A 21,785-nucleotide genomic window follows, 5' to 3' on the forward strand; every position below is an offset into this window, starting at 1 on the left:
TATTATTATTATTATTATTATTATTTCTTTATAGCTTTTAAACCTTTATTATTTCTTATTTGTTCCTTGCATGTTTTTATATGTACAATACCTTGGTTCCTAAAGGTTGTTGTTAGTGTGCCTTATAAATAAATTGAACTTGAATATGAAACTATATTGCAGCATTTCTGGTGACATTTAGATTTTTTTCCTCGACTTCCGCAATATTTTTATTTGTCTCCTTTATTTGTCTCAACTTCTATCGGATAAAAGTTAATTTTGCGTTTGCGGTTTCCTTGCTCTCCAGAACCTTACATGACAGAGCAAACAGCGCCGCTAAATCCTCATTTAAATACTGCTGTTTGCTCCGCAAATGATAACAGGAGCAGTCTTAATAGATCAGGCGCTAATCGTAGAAACATAACCAGAGCAAAACTGCGCAGCAAATGTTAAATAGCGCAGCAGTTTTGCCCTCGTCATAACTCAGCCCCTATGAGTCTTTTTTTATTTTTTGTCTGACCATTTTCTTGTAAACAAGTATTTTTCTGTGTGTTGCTGCAGACAATTCTGTAAGTCAGTCATATATTGTTGAGGAATTCAGCTAAACTGATCTCACTTTAGCAGCTTCTTGGTTACTGTGCAGGAAGTCATGAACTCTCGTCTTAGCTAGATTTGAGTCATGTGGTAAGTGCACTGCTAGATATTAACAGAGCTCCCTTTGGCAATTAGATTTCTACACAGCTATCATGTGTCTGGAGGCCACCTTTAGAGATATAATACAGCTTGTCTGACTTATTACTTGTGATAACTGATTGCTTACACTAAAGAGCTGCAGCCTAATGAAATGTATGATTAAAAACTCCATCTTTTTAAATCTGCATTGTTTTCCCACTTTCTTCACCTCTTTCCATGTTTCTAATCTTTCTTCCTCAGGTTCTGGCTCGCAGACTGTCACCAGATTCCTGAGACGGTGAGTCTAGCGTCTCAGTTATACCGGGAGCTGATCTGCGTGCCGTACCTGGCCAAGTTTGTGGTGTTCGCCAAGATGAATGACGCCATTGAGGCTCGGCTGCGCTGCTTTTGCATGACAGACGACAAGGTGGACAAAACCCTGGAGCAGCAAGAAAACTTTGAGGAAGTGGCCCGGAGCAAAGATATTGAGGTGATGCATTCCTGTAGATATACGAACACCCTTCTGCAGTAGAAGAGTCTAAAGCCCTTTTCACACATGAGTTGAGTTACACTTATGGATTCATGGACCTTTTAAAGTGATGGTATACAGAGATTTGTCACTTTTCTGTTATTGTTCCTCATGTTTTATTTACACAAACCTGTGATAGTGACAGAAAGAACCATGATGTGCATAATATTAGCACATTCAAAAGGTCAGTGGATGGACTATGGTATAATGTAATAGTCCTAATAGAATTAGTATTCTGACAACAACCTTTCCATCAAAATAACAATAGATATTAGCATGCCAAACTTGCAGTTTTTGTGTGAAACACAGTGGAGGTGGATGGATACAACTAAAAATGTCTCCTTCCTACACTGTAGTGTAGCCACATAACTGCTATTAATTTAAAAAAAATGTGATTTTTAATCACCATCACTGCTGTTGAGAGAAGCTAAATCACCTCAAAAAACTATCAGGTTTGTCTATATTTACAGTTTTTTTTTTTAATTGCAGAATTTTCATGTTGCCAAAAAAAGTTATTGTCAAGCTAACAAGAATGAAGCTTTGTTAAAAAAAAAGAAAAAAGAAAGCACTGGTGGATGGGAGTGTTAAAAATATTCACATATGATCAAACATGGTGCTCAAACACAAGCTACAGCTCAAACACTTTTTTCTTGCTCTTTTAATGTGGCTGCAGCAGTTCACACTCCTGCCATGCTGAAAGTGATGTTTATGTGTTATTAGCTCAAACTTAATCACAGTTTTGCTGTAAGATGTTATGTTAAAGCACCAGGGTGGTCATTCAGTCATGACCACCATGTTCAGTTGTCACCAGATCAATGGAAATTAGTGCATGTGTGAAAGAGGCAAATGCAATATGATATTAGTTTCTAAAACTTCCTGGTATCTTTTGCTGTGATAATATAGTTTTTTATCAATGTACTTCTGCAGGTTCTTGAGGGCAAACCTATCCATGTGGATTGCTATGGCAACCTGTCACCCCTCACTAAAAGTGGGCAGCAACTGGTTTTTAACTTCTACTCCTTCAAGGAAAACAGACTTCCATTCAATGTGAAGGTATTAAAATGTTGTCCCCATCACTTTGGTAAAATACATCAGACATGTTAGCTGGTTTTTGTTTCTGATGCAGTTTCTGCATTGAAAGAAAATGAAAATAGTGTGACAATAGTTCGCAAAATCAAGTGAAAGAGATAGTTTTGATTCTTCTTATTTATAGTGCATATGCAGTATCAACTTTGCTTCTAAAGCAAGGAGGAAAGACTTCCAGTGTTCACCTGCAGTTTCATTCAGCTGCTTACGCAACCTTTTTGCCATCCCTACAGATCAGAGATATGGGTCAGGAGCCATGTGGCCGTCTCTCCTTCCTGAGAGAGCCCAAATCCACAAAAGGCCTTCCACAGACTGCAATATGCAATTTGAATATTACACTGCCAACCCACAAGAAGGTAGGCTCACCATATTTGAATAGTACATCCTGTTAGGCCATATCATCTCATCTCCGTGTAAATAGATTTGCCAGGCCGAGAGCAATGCCGTCCTGACATTAAAAGAAACCACAGAGGCTCATTTGGCACAGAGATGACTGCCTGCTGCTTGTGTCTTCTATCAGTGTTAAAGCCTGTGCCAGTCATAAGACCCCACAACGTACACGCGCAGCCACACATGCACACCTTGCCTTGTTCAGTTGCCTGGCTCACTGTGGGCACACAAGAAGTCTGCAAAAAGAAAAACAATACTTCTGATTGGTTTGTTTGTTGTGGTGTTGATTGATCACAAGAAACTGTAATTATTTTGCTTTTGCTTTTGTTATTTTGCTTGTTCATTTTCTCTATTAATCCCATAGATTTTTTCTGATGCATTTTGTTGTTTTTGCTGCTCCATTTTCATCCCCTGAGTTTCTGTTTTCACCTCCCTGCTCACTAAAATTCCCTGCTCTCCATTGTGTCATCTCTCTCCTCTCCTGCAATGCATCTTGGAATACCACAGGATATGGAGTCTGATCCTGATGATGAGGTAAACAGATTCTTCATCATCACATGGAACCGCTTTTTCTCCGTCATTTTTTGGCTTTAATGCAGATGCTTTATTAAATATGCGTGTTGCATATATTTTGTCTCTGTGTGGTAACAGAGTCTGTGAGATGCTGCTAACTGCATTTAACACCGCTATGATGGTATTAAAATGAACCTATGTAGTGCATGAGTGGGAATGGCAATTGTTTTAATTTATCTTCGTCTTTATACCAAGTCCCGCGGAGCAATCTGTTGTGCTGCATCTCAGCTTGTTTTCATCTCTATCTTCCTTCCCATACATGCTCAACAGGACCTTATTAGTACTACTAACTCATAGGGACTCTGATATTATTTGTCAGCTAAAAATGAAACCATAACTCTAATTTGTCCGCTTCTTGTTTTGGTGTCTTTGGGGTTGCCCCTCTCCCCTGTGTTTCAGACTTATGTGTGACAAGAACACTGACACTCTCAACTGCATGCCAGAAACATTTCTTGGAAGATTTTTCTGTTTTTCTATTTTAGAATTTGGCCACATTTTCTAGAAATATGTCCACTCACTTTCGGTGGAAAAAATAAGGACCCAAACGGCTGTATGTTTTGGTGACAGTAGCAAAACATCAGAGTCAATTTGATTATACAAGGATTTTCATGGTGCCTCATAATAATAGCAAATTTGACAAAGTTCCACTACTGTACTCACTGTAATTTAATGAGGTTACTGTGACATCCCAGTTGACAATGAAGTGAGGAATGTATCTTAAAGATAAGAAGAGATTAATTTGACATACCAGACCTAACTGGAAGTTGAACTTTGCTTCTGCTTGCAGCTGAATTGAACAAGTCACATGTAGTTTGCAGTTATTTCATGTCAGGGACATTAACATATATAGCAAATGAAGAAGTGCAGGGAAACAGTTCATTCCTCTCCAGAAAACAAACCTGCAGCACCTCCATGTGCTAGTACTAACAGCATGTATAGATCCACTAAAAACAGGACTAATTCTGTGCACTGTAACATCTAAATTGATATTAATAGTTTGCCCTAATACTGATAGCTTAGAACCCAGTATCTTCATTTTTTTATGTTAAAGCTTTTTTGTTCTTTTTCGTTTGTTTCAGACTGAAAAGCCAGAGAGACGTCATACCTTTGCCTCCTTAGCTTTGCGTAAGCGCTACAGCTATTTGACCGACCCAGCAGCGAGTGAGTGCACCTTTTTTAATTTAATCAATTTTTTGAGTTGAGATATTGCTGTGCTATCAATCAGTTTTAGTGTCTGAAGGTCCCATTGCTCCATGATTCTTTCATATACATAAGTATAGAAAGAGATCTAGCTGACAAAACATGATCATCAGTCATTTATTCTTACCACCGGACACATGCTTATACATCATCCGCCATTCATGAGACATTTGTGTGGTTTACTGTGTTACGCTTCGCTTACCCACTCCATGTTGGAAAAAAATGTCTCCCTGTTTCGACTGTCATGTTATTTTTTCCATTTGTGGAAACACTGTGGATCAATCTGTCTATTTATGTATCATTTGAGAGAAAAGTGTTTGCATTCATGTTAAATAAAAGATATTCTTTTAAATTGTTCTCATTTTTGTAGTGGCCATTTCACTCTTTTATTGGCTTTATGATTGTGTGGGGCTGTGTATATTAATGTTCAACAGGTTGCACTTTGCATTAACTTTATTTCCTGCAAAGTGACTCTGTGCTCAAACAAGAGTTTTGCATTGCAGCTGTATATAATTTGAAAAGGTATAAAATATTTCCATAAGTATGACCTAAGAGTTGTTGGTAACAAAAAAAGCTGTAACTGCTGACAAATTTGCTTGTTTTGTAGCAAACTGGATGGACATAAATTACTAAATTACATTTTTGTGAAGTGCAACCTCATATTTTAAGGCATAACTAAATAATTAAGGTGATTTTTTTTTTCTTTTTTAATCATATGCACTTGTGGGGTCCTCTGGCATTAAAAATATACAGAATTAAGCATAACACATTTTATCAGATGCATACAGTCAAAGGCACTATTGCTAGGAGTCAAATAGATTGAGCACATCAAAAGTCAATGGAATTGTATTATTTGGTTCTCATGTCTCCTTTGTCATCTGTACCATTTGTCATTTTTGTTTTTTTCTTCACTCCATTCTCAATCAGATGTATTTTATCATTTAGCCACAATCACTTGCCATATGAGGCTTTCTTATATTTTATGTGTAAAATTTTGCCTTGCTGCTGTGAAAAATTCCATTTCTGACTGACTCAACTTTCTCTTTCTGGTTTTTATGTTTTATTTTAAATTATTTTATGTTAATTTTATGTTTACTTATTGCTTTGATTTGAAATTATTGTTGAAGAAACATCTGATCGAAGCTCGCCGAGAACACAGCCTTCTAGCTACCCTCACAAACCTGTCTTTTCAACGAGATCTTATCAGGCGTGGTCGCCTGTTCCTGTCGCCATCCCCAGTCAAGCCAAGTCCGGGTTTGGCTCCCTCTCCAGTTCGTCATCCAACACGCCTTCTGCCTCTCCATTAAAGTCTGTCTGGTCCATCAACTCTGCCTCCCCCATCAAGACCAACATACCTGGATCTCCTGCCTCTTCTGTAAAGTCAGTTAGTGACACAGCCTCTCCCATCCGATCTTACAGAGCCATCTCCTCTCCCATAAAAACTGTTGTCCAGCAAGCCCAGTACCCTGTCCAGGTTGCCTCCAGTCCCCTGGCCTCACCAGGTAAAAGTGCCCAAGACCCTTTATCTGTCAAAGGATTGGCAGCATTGTCTGCCAGGACCTCCCCTATAACTGCCTCTGGAGGAGGAAACCCTCTTCTTGAGAGAACATCCATGGGCCTGACCCCGCCATCCTCACCCAAATCTTCTTTGAGTATGTTCGGTTCTCCTTTGTCATATAAGACCATACTGGGAAACTCTAGTGGTACAACATCTTCCTCCTCACCAATAAAAACTGTCCCTGGTCTCTCTTCTGTGCGTTCCTTTGCCTCAGATGCCACTTCTCCTGCAAGAAACCTGTTTGCCTCACTTTCATCGCCACTGAAATCCAATGCCCCTCCAAGCGCAGCAGCTCTGATCAATGGAACTGTGTCGCCTACACAGTACCGCTCTTCTTCCCCAACATCTCTTCTCACCAGCAGTCTGCAAGAGAGAATACAAGCGACCACCAATGCTGCAACTACAAGTGTCAATGCAGCATTTGATGAGGTAGAAAAGACATTCAATTCTTGCTCTGCAGGCTATGGCACCCTCAAGTCCTTGTCCTCCTCTGCATCATCCTCATATCAGTCTATTAGATCATCAGCTTCTGGTTCCCTTTATGCCTCTCTGAGAGCCCCCCCTAATGCCACCACAGCTGTAACATCCAGTACTATGACTGTTCCAGTGTACTCTGTTATTAACGTGCTGCCAGAGCCCCAGTTTAAAAAGTTACCTGAGGTGTCCAAATCAGCTGCTGCTCTTCTGTCTCCAAGAAAGACTGTGCCCGCTGAGGTGAATTCTCAGTCATCTTTTGCCAGAACTCTTTCCCCCATCAAAACCCCTCTTTTTTCACCTGGGATCAAATCCAACACTGCGTCACCACTGTCATCCAGCCAAGAGATTCTGAAGGATGTAGCTGAAATGAAAGAGGACTTGATGAGAATGTCAGCCATTTTGCAGACAGACCCAAATTCTACAGCCAGTAAAGGATTTCAGTCTGATTCTCCCAAAGAGAGTAAAATAGAAGACGAGGAGCCATATCGGATTGTGGAGAAAGTAAAACAAGACTTGGTGAAAGTAAGTGAAATCCTCACCAAAGATGCTGGGAAAGATGGCAGGGCTTCCTCAGCAAGGGCTTCCTTGGATGACATCCACTTCTCAAAAGTACAAGTTGAACAACCACCCAGCAACTGGAGCTACCCACCAAGATATGAGACAGTGGTTCCTCAATCCAAATCCAAGATAATACCTGACAGAGATTTTAATCTCTCCAAAGTGGTTGACTACCTTGCCAATGATGCAGGCAGCAGCTCTTTCTCCAAAATGCACGACACAAAGCATAAAGCAGATGAGGGCAAAAGAGAAGGAGAGGGCAAAGAGAAGCAGAAACGAGTCTTAAAACCAACAATAGCAGTTCAGGAGCACAAGCTGAAAATGCCCCCAACAAACATGCGGTCTTCACCTTCAGACAAAGAAATCAGTAAAGTAGCAGATGCACTTTTTGGAGCAGAAACGGTGTTAGAATCCCCTGATGATATCTCACACGAACAGGACAAAAGTCCTCTCTCAGACAGTGGGTTTGAGACCAGGAGTGAGAGGACACCTTCTGCCCCACAAAGTGCAGAAGGCATGGGTCCCAAGGCCCTTTTTCAAGACATCCCAGTTCCACCAGTGATTACTGAAACTAGGACTGAGGTTGTCCATGTTATCAGGAGCTATGAGCCAGAAGATGACAAACAGCTTGCAATGGAGGATGCACACCCTGTCAGATATATTGATTCAGATTCTAAAAGCCATCAGATTCAATCTCCACCAACCCCAGACCAAAATAAATGTTATTCAGTAAAAGTTAGCCCTGATGAAGATCCAATGGGGAAAGGAATGAGGGTAAAGGAGGAAACTCACATAACTACCACCACCAGAATGGTCTACCATAAACCACCAGGCAAGGAAACGGCATCAGAGAGATGTGAGGAAACAATGTCTGTGCATGACATAATGAAGGCTTTTCAGTCAGGCAAGGACCCATCTAGAGAACTGGCAGGATTGTTTGAACACAAGTCTGGCAATGATGAAACATCACAGAGGGTCCTTGATGAACTCAACTCCAAACCTAAGGTTGAAAGAATAATTGAGGTTCACATCGAAAAGGGCAATAAAACCGAACCAACAGAAGTCATTATCAGAGAAACAAAAAACCAAACAGAAAAGGAAATGTATTATTACCCAGGGAGTAGACAAGAAGATGAAGAGCCTGAGGAGTCACTTCCAGTCTACCTTGACTCCCCCAGAGTGAACACACCTATGTCCCAGGAAGAAGATAGTCGTCCTAGTTCAGCTCAGCTCATGGCAGATGACTCTTACAAAGCACTAAAGCTACTTAGCCAGCAATCTGTAGAATACAATGAGGATGAGTTATCAGAGCTAAGGGGGGAATCCTACAATTTTGCAGAGAAAATGCTACTTTCTGAGAAATTTGACCAGTCTCATTCTGACACAGAAGAGTATCTAAGAGATAGGTCTCGTTTCCACTCACCAGACCGAAGCAGTCACAGTGAGGGTAGGTCAGTGGGGCCCAGAACAGAGTATGTCTTTAGGTCATCAAGAAATGTCTTTGACAAATCCGGACGAATGGCAAATGTTGATGATACTTTTGACAAACTCACACTTCTCCAGTATTCCGCTGAGCCTGGTAGCCCAAAGCAGTCTGTTTGGATGCGAGTGTCTGATGATGCTCAGAGTAAGGAAAGAGAACAGCTTATGTATGAGGACAGAGTGGACAGGACTGTGAAAGAAGCAGAGGAAAAACTAAGTGAGGTATCTCAATTCTTTCGGGATAAAACAGAACAACTCAATGATGAACTCTCATCTCCAGAGAAAAAATCTCGCAGACCAGACTTCAGAGAATCACGATCAGGGCCCAGTTCAACACAAAGTAGTCCGGAGAGGTCTTCCTATAGAAGTGGTGGTAGTGGGGAAGAGTGGAGCAGAGAAAGGCTAAGAGACAGGTTTGGTTCCAGTGACAGAAAATGTGCCAGTTTACCCAGCAGTCCTGAAAGGAGAGTATTGCAGCAGTTCAGTGATGCAGACCCAAGAAAACAAGGAGACTGCAAATTGCGTGGAGGTGAAAGTCCAAAACCTTTCCAAATGTGTTCTTCCAAAGTCAGTGCAGTGAGGCTAAAGTTTGAGCAAGAGGCTCAAAGGCAAGATAGGAGTCATCAGGGTGTTCAAAATCAAAACCCTCCTGTCAGAAAACTCCAGGAAACTAAGCTACCTGTGTATCAGGTATTTGCTGGCTCTAATATTCCAAAAGCACCAGACAGTCCAGGAAGTCAGAGGAAATCCCTGGAGAGTGAGTCAAATAAATTTCCACCCAAGCGTGAGATTAATGCAAAAGATCAGGAAGAGAACAAGTTGTTCAGAACATGGGAGAGCCAAGGGCATGGACACTATAAACCCCAATCTCCCAAACTTTCTCATTCTTCTATCCATGATAGTACAAAAGATCGCAATAACAGTGAACCCCAAAGACAAGAAACAGCTAAGAAAGTAATTTACACAGAATTTGTTGTTCGAGAAAGTCCAAATAGCAATGATAGTCTAAAAAAAAACTCGGAATCGCAAATTCCAGTAAGAAAGACATCTAATTTCTCAGAAAATAGCAAATCCACATCTTTAAGGTTAGATGAACCTCGTGAAAAGTCTGGGTCTCATACACCTACTTTAGCTAGAAATCGGTTACACAGTAGCTCTGAATCCAATAAGTCTACTCGTGGATCATCAGTAGAAAAATCCACAGGCTCATCAGAGAGCAGCCAGTCAAATGTAGTGTGTAATGGTGTTGATGGTGACCAAGTAGAGTATTTGGATCAAGTAACTCCTGTTGTTGTCACTGAGGGCTTCAAAGACATTAAACCCTTGCCTGTGTATGTCAGCATTCAAGTAGGGAAGCAGTATGAGAAGGAAACAGCCTCAGGACAGCTGGGAACATACAAAAAGATAGTAAGCCATGAGAGTAGAACAGTGCATGAGACTAGGGGGGCATTTTACACTGTCAAGCAAAAGCAGTCTCCATCTCCTCAAGGAAGTCCAGAAGATGACACTCTAGAACAAGTGACTTTCATGGACAGCTCTGGGAAAAGTCCTGTTACCCCCGAGACCCCCAGCTCAGAGGAAGTTAGTCTGACCTCCAGAACGCCAGACTCTGTGATAGGCTTCATGCCTGGCATGCCTAGCCCTATCCCAGAGGAATCTGAGGAGTCAGAGGGAAAGACCTTCATCTACAAAGAGCCCTCAAAAGAGAGATCCAAGCCAGCTTCCCCTGAGAATCACAATAAAAAGCCGAGTGGAGACAGAGGGAAGTCAAAGGACAAAAGAGTGGCTTATATAGAATTTCCACCACCTCCTCCTTTAGAGGCAGAGCAGTCTGATCCTGAGAAAAGGGGTTCACGTGCTTCCTCTGAGGCAGAAACAGAGATGATGGAGGTGAACCTCCAAGAGGAGCATGATAGGCACCTCTTAGCTGAGCCAATCATCAGGGTCCAGCCTCCTTCCCCAATTCCCCCTGGAGCTGATAACAGTGACTCCAGCGATGATGAGTCTGTCTTCCATCCCATCCCTATTAAAAAGTACACCTTCAAAATGAAGGAAGAAGGAGAAAAACGTCAGAAACTCAAAAGATCAGAGAAAAATGGAAATAATAAAGAGTCTGGGGTTAATGGTGTTGTAAAGGGGGAGGATGCTGACTTTGAACAAAATGGCAATGACCAGTCAATCACTGACTGCTCCATAGCAACCACAGCTGAGTTCTCCCATGACACAGATGCAACTGAAATAGACTCTTTAGATGGTTATGACCTTCAGGATGAGGATGATGGACTGAGTGAGGACCCTAAAACTTCAAGTCTGTCTAATGATGGAAAAAACACTGACCGCTCATTTGGTCAGTCTAAGCTTGAAGTCATAGAGGAAGAGAAGTGCGAAGATGGGGGCGATAATGGAAAGACAAAAAATGGTGCATCTGCAGCAACAGGTAGTGGTGATGAAAAAGATTACACCCTCGAAGGAAGACATCCAGATAGACAGGGTTTTGGAGAAAACTACTTTGGCTACCAACTTGAAGAGGAGCTTAACTCAACCTTTAAAACTGTTGCCACCAAAGGTCTGGACTTTGATCCCTGGTCCACAAAAGGAGTTGATAACGAAGGGGTTTTTGAGTCCAAAGCAAAAGAGGAGGACCCCAAGCCCTTCGGTTTATCAGTGGAGGACAAGTCACAGGCTACTACACCTGACACAACCCCTGCTCGAACACCAACTGATGAGAGCACACCAACTAGTGAGCCTAATCCCTTCCCTTTCCATGAAGGGAAGATGTTTGAGATGACACGCAGTGGTGCTATTGACATGAGCAAGCGGGACTTTGTTGAAGAGAGGCTTCAGTTTTTCCAGATTGGTGAGCATTCCTCTGACCCTAAAACAGGGGAAAAGGGGAGAGGGGGCAAGATCCTGGGGGTACTTTCCTCTCAGTCAAAAGCAGGGGAGAGATCCACAGTAGATGGAAAGGGGAAGGTTGTAGATACTACCTTAGACAGCAGCACTACATCAGCAACACCAGCAGCAACTACAGCAAAATGCAACCCTGCACAGCCTGGCAGTGACCCTGGCTATGCTGGTACTGATGCCCCCGCCTGTGAAGCCATAGCTGAGACTGCCTCCTCATGTACAATCACAGCCTCTAAGGTTGATTCCAAATTACGCACTCCTATTAAAATGGGCATAGCTGCCTCTATAACTGTGAAGAAAGACTCAGGGGATCTCACTGAATGCAAAACTGAGATGTCAGAGAGTCAGATGGTGCCAGAGAGAGTTAGTATAGAGGGTCAGTGTACAGATAAACAGTCTAGCAGTCACACTGATCCAAGGCTAGAAAGAAGAGATCACCCCTCTGAAAACTGCAACAACAACAATAACCTCGAGTCCTCCAGTGTTCAGGCCAACTACATTCAGTGTGGTAGTGTGGTTTTTAATTTACAGTCCTCCTCTGAGCCCACCCTTCAGAAAGCTAGCAGGATAGAAACACTCTGCTGCAGGGATTTAGATGAAAGTGCGGAAGTCCACAACAGCAGTCAAGTGCAGGAGCAGAAAAATGAAACGGTTAAAGAAAATGAAGTGAAGCAGCCCAAGTCAAGACTTCCAGTGAAAGCATCAGGGTGGACCTTTCATACACAGGGAACAGCCATTGGGAAACAGAAGCCCAAACAAGTAGTAACAGCTGAGGTCAGGAAAAGAGAGCCAGCCATAGCCAAAGTAGAACCCAGATCTAGGATACCAGTCAAGGATGTTAAGAAAAGTAGTCCTGCTTCCCCAGCTAGCTCACCTATTTCAGTTCAAGTTACCTCACAGCCAATGAAGACATTGAACACAAAGAGATCAGCCATACAGTTGCCCACAAGACTCCCACCTAAGGACAGGCCTCAGGTCAGCAGTTTCACAAGTGAAGGAGCAAGTAGGCAGGACAGACATGATAACCCTAGTGAGATTTGTAAACGCACCATCGAATACTTTAAAGACATTAGCGGGGAGACGCTAAAGTTGGTGGACCGCCTGTCAGACGAGGAGAAAAAGACGCAGACAGAGCAGTCGGAGGAAGACAGCACCTCCCGGAGCACCTCTCTGTCGGACGCCTCCCAGCCTTCCCAGCCCTCCCAGCCCTCTCGCTCATCCAGGTCTGGTAGAGGTTCGAGGGCTGAGGCCGGGGCCGCGTCCGTAAGGGCAAAGGTGGCGACGACGGACAGGGCCTCCGGCAGTGAGAGGAGCAGGAGGAGTAGGCGGACTGGTGGGAAGGAGGGCAGTCAGGGACTCACAGGGTCTCGAACGCCTCCCATCGCGGAGATCAAGCCTAGTTTGTAAAACTTTCACACTATGTTTAAAATACATCTATATATTTGAATATTTCACTTTTAGTTGCATGACATCGTTGTGATCGTTTAATGACTGGAATGCCTGTGGCGTGTTTACATATTCTCTTCAGAACAGTAGCTGTCATCAAATTTCTTTTCTTGTCATTGATGTATTGTGTACTGTACTGTCCATGTTGCAAGATTCTTTTTCTCCTGTTTCCCTCTTTCAACCCTGTAAAACGTCCGTATGAGGGAGTGAGCATGCCAGTAGTAATGGCTGGTCACTGGCACAACCAACCCCCTGTATAGATTATTCCCTGGTCTGTCCATCTGTCTGTGCAGGGTGGTTATGGATTTATTGTAGTAGTTTGTTATAGAATCTGTCATGTTATTGTCATTGAAACTAACTAATGTTAAAAAAAAAAAAAACACAAAGTGTCTTTGCATGTTGACATTTTAGATTCTAACATAGACTTTTCCACCCTAGATTTGTAGAGCTACGAGTCTGTCCTTGAGAGTCATGTTATGTTGTGTTTTGTGTGGTTCTCATGACAGTTACTGCCTGCTTAGAGGATACATACCACAAACAGTCACAGAGCACCACTTACTCTATGGACACATTTAAGTTGCCCATAATGTCTCAAGTATGAAATATCCTTTTCTTGCCATCTCTGGAAAGCAATTGAATTCATCTATATTGCTTAAAATATTTTAAAAGTTAACTAATTAAGTGCAACCATGATAAATGTTAATAAAACTGCATATATGAGCATAACTGTTAAAACTGACAGAAATCCTAAGATGCAGCTGTGAGCCCTTTATTAATTCCAAAAAAACATATTTAAAAGTTGAGAGACTAAGTGGCCAGAAAAGGAAACTTACTCATTTATTTTTCTCTTACATTACTGTACAGGGGATGTATAAAATGAATTATATTAATTTGTCATTGTCCTGTATTTTCACCAGGTCCTCAGAGTCCATGTGAGCGAACAGACTTGCGCATGGCTATTGTTGCAGATCACCTGGGTCTGAGCTGGACAGGTGAGAATCAGATAAAAGTCTCCCAGAAGTCCTGTCAGTCTTAAACAGTGTTGTTTACTGCCATCTTGAGGCTAAATGAATACCCTACGAATGATTTGGTTCATCTGTACTGTGTTATGGGCAAATCCAAATCTCCACACTAAAGTGGTTCAGACTTTGACATGTATTCCTGCTAAGTCAGAGGAAAATACACTATCAGTCCATCGGTCAATTTATCAATTACATACTGAGCTCTGATACAGACTTTTCAGTGCCATTTTTGGTTCTTTTTGTGAGTATGCATTATAGCTAAATTGTCATATATTTCATTGTCTAGATGACAGTTCTGTCATCTAGAAAATGTTGCTATACAACCTCAATGGTGGGGGAGAAGAGATGAGCTAGGGCGCTTATCTTAACAGTAGTAATTAGTCCTTGTAGTGGATATTGGCATTAAGTCTCATGCATTGTGACACCAAGCTAAAGGTCATTTAAAAGAAAAGAAAAAGTTGAAAATAATTAGATTTTCTTATGATCATTAACTATAGGTAATACATAATTGATTAAAAATGGGATTGTCTTAATAGTCTGTTAAATGTCTCAGCCCCTTTCATTTATTTATGTTTACCAATAAACATCAAGTATGTAAGTTAAAGTTGCTTTTTGTATCCCATCACAGAGCTGGCTCGGGAGATGAACTTCACTGTGGATGAGATCAACCACATCAGACTAGAGAACCCTAACTCTCTCACAGCACAGAGCTTCATGCTTCTTAAGAAATGGGTCAGTCGGGAAGGAAAAAATGCTACAAGTAAGTCTATTTTTTTATAATAAAAGTTTTATGTACTCTTCACTGGAGGCTAAAGGTTCATATTAGCTAAACCGGGACAAAACTGAGATTTAGGTCAGTGGTAATGAAGCTCAGAGAGAGAAACTGTCAATACTTCTACAATCACTCACATTGAATCCTTCTAAAGCCTAAAAGAATCTTGGTGTTATTTTTTATCCAGACACATTAGATACGTATTTTAGTTCAGCATGCAACTAAGACTGGTTTATATCATCTTAAGAATATTGCCAGAGTACAACAGTTTCTCTCTCAAGCTAAAGCAGAGACACTTTTACACACTTTTGTTACTTCCAGAATTGATTATTGTAATGCTCTACTTTCTGGTCTCCCAAAGAAAACTATTGAATCCCTGCAGCTCTGCTAGAACACAGCTGCAGAGCTTCTGACCTGGACCACACATATAACACCAGCTTTAAAATCTCTGCATTGGCTTCTTGTCACTTTCAGGACAGATTTTAAGATTCTTTTACTGGCTTTTAAGGCTCTCATTAGTTTTAGTTCTGAGTGTTTATCTGAACTGCTTTTATATTATAAGCCTGTTAGAACCCCCAGGTCTTCAGGACAGGGATTTCTTTTTTATACACTCATAAAATTAAGACTAAATAACATGGAGAAAGAACTTTCTTTTTCTTTGGTTCATGTTTGTGGAACAACCTTTCTGAAGACCTGAGGACAGTAGAAAACATTAAAACTTTTAAAACAAAACTAAAAATCCAACCTTTTAACGTGACGTTTTAGTTGTATTTTGTTCTTTTTGAAAATATTGTATTTATTTGTGTATTAAGATTTTTTTTTTCAATTTTACTTCGTCTTATTTTCCTGCTTTTAGTTTGCTTTAGTGTTTTTAGAAACCCTGTTTAGTCTCTTATTGTATTACTTTATCTTATTTACCTAATTTTTATCTTATTTACCTCACAGAGTGACATTTTTGGCTTTTTTTTTTCTTTTTTCTGTGCATTCTCTGTAAAGTACTTTGAGCGAAAATGTATGAAAATTGCTATATGAATAGACTGTCATTACCTTAAAAATTGGAATTTTAAAACTACTTTGTAAAAATATTTTTTATTTATCTCACAAGCTTCTGTTATCTGTTAAAGTAACTTTTCTGACTGTCCTCCTGTTTACCCTCCTCACTCCCTCTCTGTTTTATAAATCACTGATCTAGACTAGATGCTTTCATTCAAGATTAATTATTTTGAGCAGAAAAGTAATTTTACTAAAACTTCTTGGTAAAATAGTTTTCTGGAGACTCAACTAAAATTGATTTATTTTCTTCCACAGCGGATGCCTTAACTGCAGTGCTAACCAAAGTCAATCGGATGGATATTGTGACTTTACTGGAGGGCCCAATATTTGACTATGGTAACATTTCAGGCACAAGATGTTTTGCCGATGATAACGCTGTTTTCCGGGATCAGGCTGATGGTAAAGTTTAGCTTTACTAGCTGACCTTTTACCTCTCCCCTGCTACCTTTGTCTGTTGTGCCAGTGCATGGATTGTATACATATTGGCCAAGTGCAACTCTTAGAAGTAGATGATTTACTATCAGATTTGAAATTTGTTTGGACAACTGGATCTTGACTGTTTTTCAATGGCTTTCCTAATTTCTGTGTGTCTACAGAATATTTTCCAATGACACTTATTCAACATTTCAAACCTACTTGCTTTTTTTTAGTTTGAGAAAAAACTAATATTTTAACAGCAACACTTATTTTGCTTGGTTTCTAGTAGTTTGTATCTATACCAGGTCATGCTTGGGGCTTATTCATCACTAAATTCTACATGTTGTATCCAGTTGTCACAAATGAGAAATTTTACAGCTAAAAATCCCTCTCTAAGTGCATGCTGCATACTACAGATGGCTTTAAATGTTTTTCAGTAATGTCTGACTTTGGTAGAAAGAATATAATCCTGTAGAGTCTGCTTTTCTCTGTTGATTTAGTTGAGCTCCTCTAGTTCTCCTCCAGTTCCTCTGAGCCTTCCCTGGATAGATGAGAGCATCTCTTCCCCTGTGAAACCAGACTGCCTCCTCCTCCCCCTCCTTCTCCTCCTCCTCCTCCTCCTCCTCCTCCTTCTGCATCCCATCACCTCCCCTCAGCAGTACCCAGTGCTGTTCACGGCACATAACAGCTCTTAACACGTTAAGAGTCATCCACATGTGCCTGCTCCTAATTTATTTGCATTTATTCATTTTCATCAGCATGTTTTATATTTGCAGTCTTTTGCAAATGTGTGTCCTTTTCCTCTCTTTCTCTGTTTAATTTTATCATTCTTTTTGTCTTCTTTTCTGCATGTATTTTTCCTTTTTCCATTTCCATAGTTTGCCTGATTATCCCCTTAACTCCCAGAACCACCGAAGCTGCTTTCATTGTGCAGACACGTCCCATCTTTCCAACACCAACTCCTCCACCCACTCCCCTCACACCTGCTGCAACTCCTAACTGCCGTCCCTTTTCCCCACTCCGCTCTCCCAGTTATGAATCCTCTATTTTGCTCAAAGACTTGGCACCTTCAGCACCGTTTGACCGGCAACAATCCAATTTCCTCCCCTGTTTTTCCCCACACTGTGCAGACCCTCATCAATCTTCTGCTTTCCCTTTCTCATCCCGCCTGTCCTCCCCAATCCCCCTCATCACCTCTCCTTTACCTACCTCGCCTACTCCTAACTCACCTTTACCCTTCTCAGCTATATCTGTTCCAACTTCTCCCACATCTGTCCCAGCCTCCCCCACTCTCACTACACCTGCTTCAGTCCAATCACAATCAGACCCGGTCACCCCTTCCCTCACATTACCAGGACCATCACCTCACTTGTCCTGTAACAATGGCCCCGAGAGAGTAGCCAGCAGTCTAACAGACCTCACCCTCATACCCGCCTCTAATGACCCCAGCCTATCTCAGCACATCACCACATCGGTTTCACCTAATCCATCCTCACCCAAATCCACCATCTCACCCTCTGTTACCACCTCTCCAAGCAAAGACTCTTTAGTGGCCCAGCTGACTTACTCTTCCTCCCGCCCTGTCTCTCCACTTTCTATTTGTACACTTCCTCTCACCTCTCCCTCAGGGTCCCGTTGTCCCAGCCCTGGTCCTTCTTCCCCTCCTCTCCGCTCCCTCTCTCCCTGCCCCGCTTGCCAGTGCACGTGCACACCCTCAGTCACCCCACCTCCTGCTCGAACCCGCATTGATCCTTCTAAAATGGAAATATTCATTTAGCTCGCTCTATTCCTTCTAGTTCCTTCTCTTCGACCCTTTCTTCTTCGCATCTCTCATCTGTCATCTATTTCATGTGAGCATGTAACAGAGCACCCTGGCTGCTATTCATGTGGCCTTATGTGGCCACTATAATGTGTTTAATTTTTTACCACATCAAATCTGTCAGTTAACAACTCACTTTAAATGCAGCATGTTTTATATTATTTAACAACTATTTTGTGTGAAATATTAATTTAGTGGAAAATTCTTATACTGATTTTGTAAATACTGTTATTATAAAGGATCTGTTTATATATAGATATAGTATATTACATCCCAGCTAGTGGTTGCCTGGATACATGCTTTACACTTCAGTCTTTGTCATTGTTCATGCCATATGCTGTTTGTGGTAGGGTTTCTGTGTTTTTCATTGTGTTATATTCTTTTGTGGCATGCTTCTGTGTTTGTATGTCCGTACATTTGTCATCCTGTCACCTACAGATTATCAGAGCATTCTAGCGGAGCTGCAGTCCCCCGCTGCACTGCGCTCCAGCCCCTACTTCCTGGAGCCTGAACTCCCCATCACTCCCAACCCTTCCCTAGCCCACCATCAGCAGCACCATTACCCAGAACCAAACACCCCTTTCCAGGCTGACACCCAGCCTCAGCCCTCGCCTTGGAGTCCGGAGATAGAGCCCAGTAACAAAGACCCAGACAGCCCCCCTAAAAGCCCCCCGAGACCATGTGAGCTTGCCCTGTCCATCTCTGCCTTTGAACTCCCTGATCCTCTTCCCCCTAAGGTCAGAAAGCCTCACATTGCTCTGAACGACCAGCTGCTTTTAAGCGAGGAGGAGGACAAGTCTGTTCAAGAAATGGAGCCCACCCACAAGTCCAGGTCACACACCTTTCCAGCAATGTGTGAATTAGACATTGACATGGCATACTCCACATCTTCCCCTTCACTCTCATCGGTGTCATCAATAACCCCATCATCACCTGAAAGAGTACATGTGGGAGATGGAGGAATACAGATAGAAGGTCTCAATGGGGTTCAAGAGGATGCAGGTTTGAAAGGAAGTGAAAAGGTAGTGACAGAAGAAATACAGAAAGTTGTTGAGATGGTTGCAGCAGAGTTATCTGAGGGAAATGGATTAGTGGAAAAGTGGGTAGAGCAGGACTTGATAAAGAATGTGGAAAGAAAGTGTGAGATGATTATAAAAGACAGGTCTAAGCTGGCAGAGAAAAATATGTTGGTGGAACAGAAGAAAGAGTTTGTAGAAGAAGACAAAGATGTGATAGATGAGCAGTGTGACATTAGTCAGGGTGGATCTAAAAGGGCAGCATGTGAGGAAGAGGAAGGTAAAGATATGCAGATTGTCTCAAAAGAGCACCAGAGTCTGACAGAAACTGGACCTGAAGTAGAAAAAGGTGCAGAAGACACAGAGACTTTCAAAGAGGGTGTTGATCAAACACTCGAGTTTCAAAACGTTGATAGGAACTGTGGGGAAATGGTCCAAAAAGGAGACAGAATGGATGACACTGTTGAAGAACTGAAGTTTAAAGATGAAAAAGATATTTGTGTGACCTCAGAAGTGGACCTGGCAGCTGAGGACCAGACCGTACCTGACCTCTCCCCTCAGGCTTGGGTGGAGGCACTTGGGCAACTCCAGCCCAGTGAGTCTGGATCCAATGAGGACGAAGAGGAGGAGGGAGGCAAAGAAATCCCAGATGAGGCATTAGGAACCTTGTTGGAGGAAATGAGGAAAGAAGAAGGCTCAGAGGAAAAAGAGGAGGAGGAAGAGAAGACTGAATCCAGGGATCAGGAGAGTCCTGAACAGGTTGAACAAGCAGAAAAAGACCTGTGTTCACTTTCAGGTTGGCACAGCGATTCATCCAGTGTCAATGTGGAGCCACCAACGCCAGGCCGCAGTGTTAGCTCAGACCTGCTCGACAGACGGGAAAGGTAAAATCATTATACAACTATCCTGTTCAAACAAAAAAACCTAGCAAAGTGGTTTTTCTTCCAGAAATATGACAACTGACAACTTTTATCTTACCTTTTTTTTTTTTTTTAAATCTGGTCAGACTTTTTTTCATTTGCATTACATTTTAACCAAAATGCTGTATTTTTTCTTACCTAACAGCCAAGAGAACTCTAGTGACTCCATCACTTCCTCGTCGAGAGGTGAATCAGGAAGGTCGCGACAGAACGGCGATAACTCAAAGCACTCACCTCAGGACGGCTCATCTGAATCATCAAATGGCAAGAAGGAAGAGGGAGCACTAGTGTCGGAGAAAAAAGTCCAGGTAAATTTTAGAGGGTGGAAGAAGTAAATATCCAAATCTTGTTTTCTATATGAAACACTATGCTGCATTTTGTTATTGTGGGAGAAACCCCTAAAATCTTTGGTACAAGTTTGTATTTTTTTTTTTTTCCTTAATACAGCCAAACACGGAAATAAAGCACATCCAGGACATCAGCAAAATTCTGTGAACTAACAAATCTATTGTGTAATACTCTAATAATACCTTACTCTGCAGCGGGTTAGTGTAGATTCCGGATCAGAGGAAGAACAGACCGTAACCACCAGAATCTTCACACGTCGTCTCATTTTAAAGGTACCCTGAAAGCCTAGAGTGTAGGCTGGCTGGGTTTTGGGTTGGTTTGGTTTAGTCTAGACTACTCAGTCTGGTGTGGGCTGTAGTTGTTTTGCTTGGTGTACAGATAGCTCTGCTCTCCATCTGTGTGTAGATATGTGTCCACACATATTTGTGTTTATGTGCCACTGACCCTGTCTCAGTTGGTGATTGAAGACTAACCCAGCCTCTTTCTGACATGGACATTCTTCTTTCTTGAGGTTTTCTTTCAGTGTGGTACTGGGGATAAATTCTTCCTCTATTTTCTTGTCTTGTTTGAAGTGGGAAAAAAATGTTTTTTTTTCATGAGCTAACCACAAACACTTGCAGGGAGAAGAAGCAAAGAATATCCCAAGCGAGTCTGTGACAGAGGAACACTACATGGACCAAGATGGTAACCTCGTCAGTAGAAAAGTAATGTGCAGCTTTATACCTGTGTCTCATTTCAGCCTGAAATATCACAAGGAGAGAGGGTTAATTATTTTTGTAAAAGCAGACACCTTCAGATCTTTTCTCCCTCTGTCAACATCCTTCTACCTCGGGCAGGTGATCAGGAAGGTTATTCGACGTGTATCAACTCCTACACCAGAAAACCAAGGAGGTGACGGGTGGCTCAGGGACCTTCAGCACTCCCCCATTATGCAAGAATATGGGTCAGAGGTTGGCACAAAGATTACCTCTCACTTTTTTCTTTATGGGGATACAGTTTTCTTCCTGTGAGAGTAAACCAATAGCTATGACTTTAATCTGGGAACAGCTGGCTCAAAATGTTGGCTTAAAGCTGCAGTTGGGATTTATCACAGTGTATATAAATAAAAAGACATGTATAGTAAGAAGCACTTCTATTCTGTGCAAAAATAAAAATTATTATTTACGGTGAATATTAATAGGTAGATCATGGTTAGATTAACTGATTGAAGATGCTAATTTGAACTCTAACCTCTGTTTGAGTGCAGCTTTAAGTCAGAAATAGAAATAGGGTAAATCATGTTTTCTTTCAGATTAATTCTCTCAAGATAAATGTCCTCATTTTCTCTCCTTTGAGCAAATATGATTAAAAACCAAAAGCAGCCATTTGAAGTGCACCCCTGCATGTTTTGTTTTGACAGTGTGCTTTCTTTTGTATCTGAATACAAAGGAGGACGCTGACTGTGCTGCTCCTGACTGTGTGGTTTTAATTTTCTTTAAATAATTTAACCAATTCGTCAACATGATGACTAACGAGTGCTGTGACTCTGTTTTTTAATTCTTGTCATTATAGCATATTTTTT

General features: G+C 41.6%; 1 protein-coding gene across 8 annotated transcripts in view; it reads left to right on the plus strand.

The window, feature by feature from the left end:
* LOC121656166 (ankyrin-3-like) overlaps positions 1-21,785 on the plus strand; it is a 129,715-nt gene that overhangs the window by 103,708 nt on the left and 4,222 nt on the right. For 7 of the 8 annotated variants that reach the window (XM_042011237.1, XM_042011236.1, XM_042011238.1 and 4 more), the window contains 12 exons: positions 913-1,141; positions 2,108-2,233; positions 2,500-2,622; positions 3,164-3,190; positions 4,309-4,390; positions 13,775-13,849; positions 14,508-14,639; positions 15,960-16,103; positions 18,379-19,840; positions 20,022-20,184; positions 20,419-20,496; positions 20,845-21,174. In XM_042011237.1, coding sequence (XP_041867171.1) covers positions 913-1,141; positions 2,108-2,233; positions 2,500-2,622; positions 3,164-3,190; positions 4,309-4,390; positions 13,775-13,849; positions 14,508-14,639; positions 15,960-16,103; positions 18,379-19,840; positions 20,022-20,184; positions 20,419-20,496; positions 20,845-21,174 — 2,971 coding nt within the window. The remainder of the gene's footprint in view (positions 1-912; positions 1,142-2,107; positions 2,234-2,499; positions 2,623-3,163; positions 3,191-4,308; positions 4,391-13,774; positions 13,850-14,507; positions 14,640-15,959; positions 16,104-18,378; positions 19,841-20,021; positions 20,185-20,418; positions 20,497-20,844; positions 21,175-21,785) is intronic. The other variant, XM_042011242.1, reaches the window with a different exon arrangement.

The sequence above is a fragment of the Melanotaenia boesemani genome, chromosome 16, assembly GCF_017639745.1.
Source record: "Melanotaenia boesemani isolate fMelBoe1 chromosome 16, fMelBoe1.pri, whole genome shotgun sequence".
In the NCBI taxonomy this organism is placed as follows: Eukaryota; Metazoa; Chordata; class Actinopteri; order Atheriniformes; family Melanotaeniidae; genus Melanotaenia; species Melanotaenia boesemani.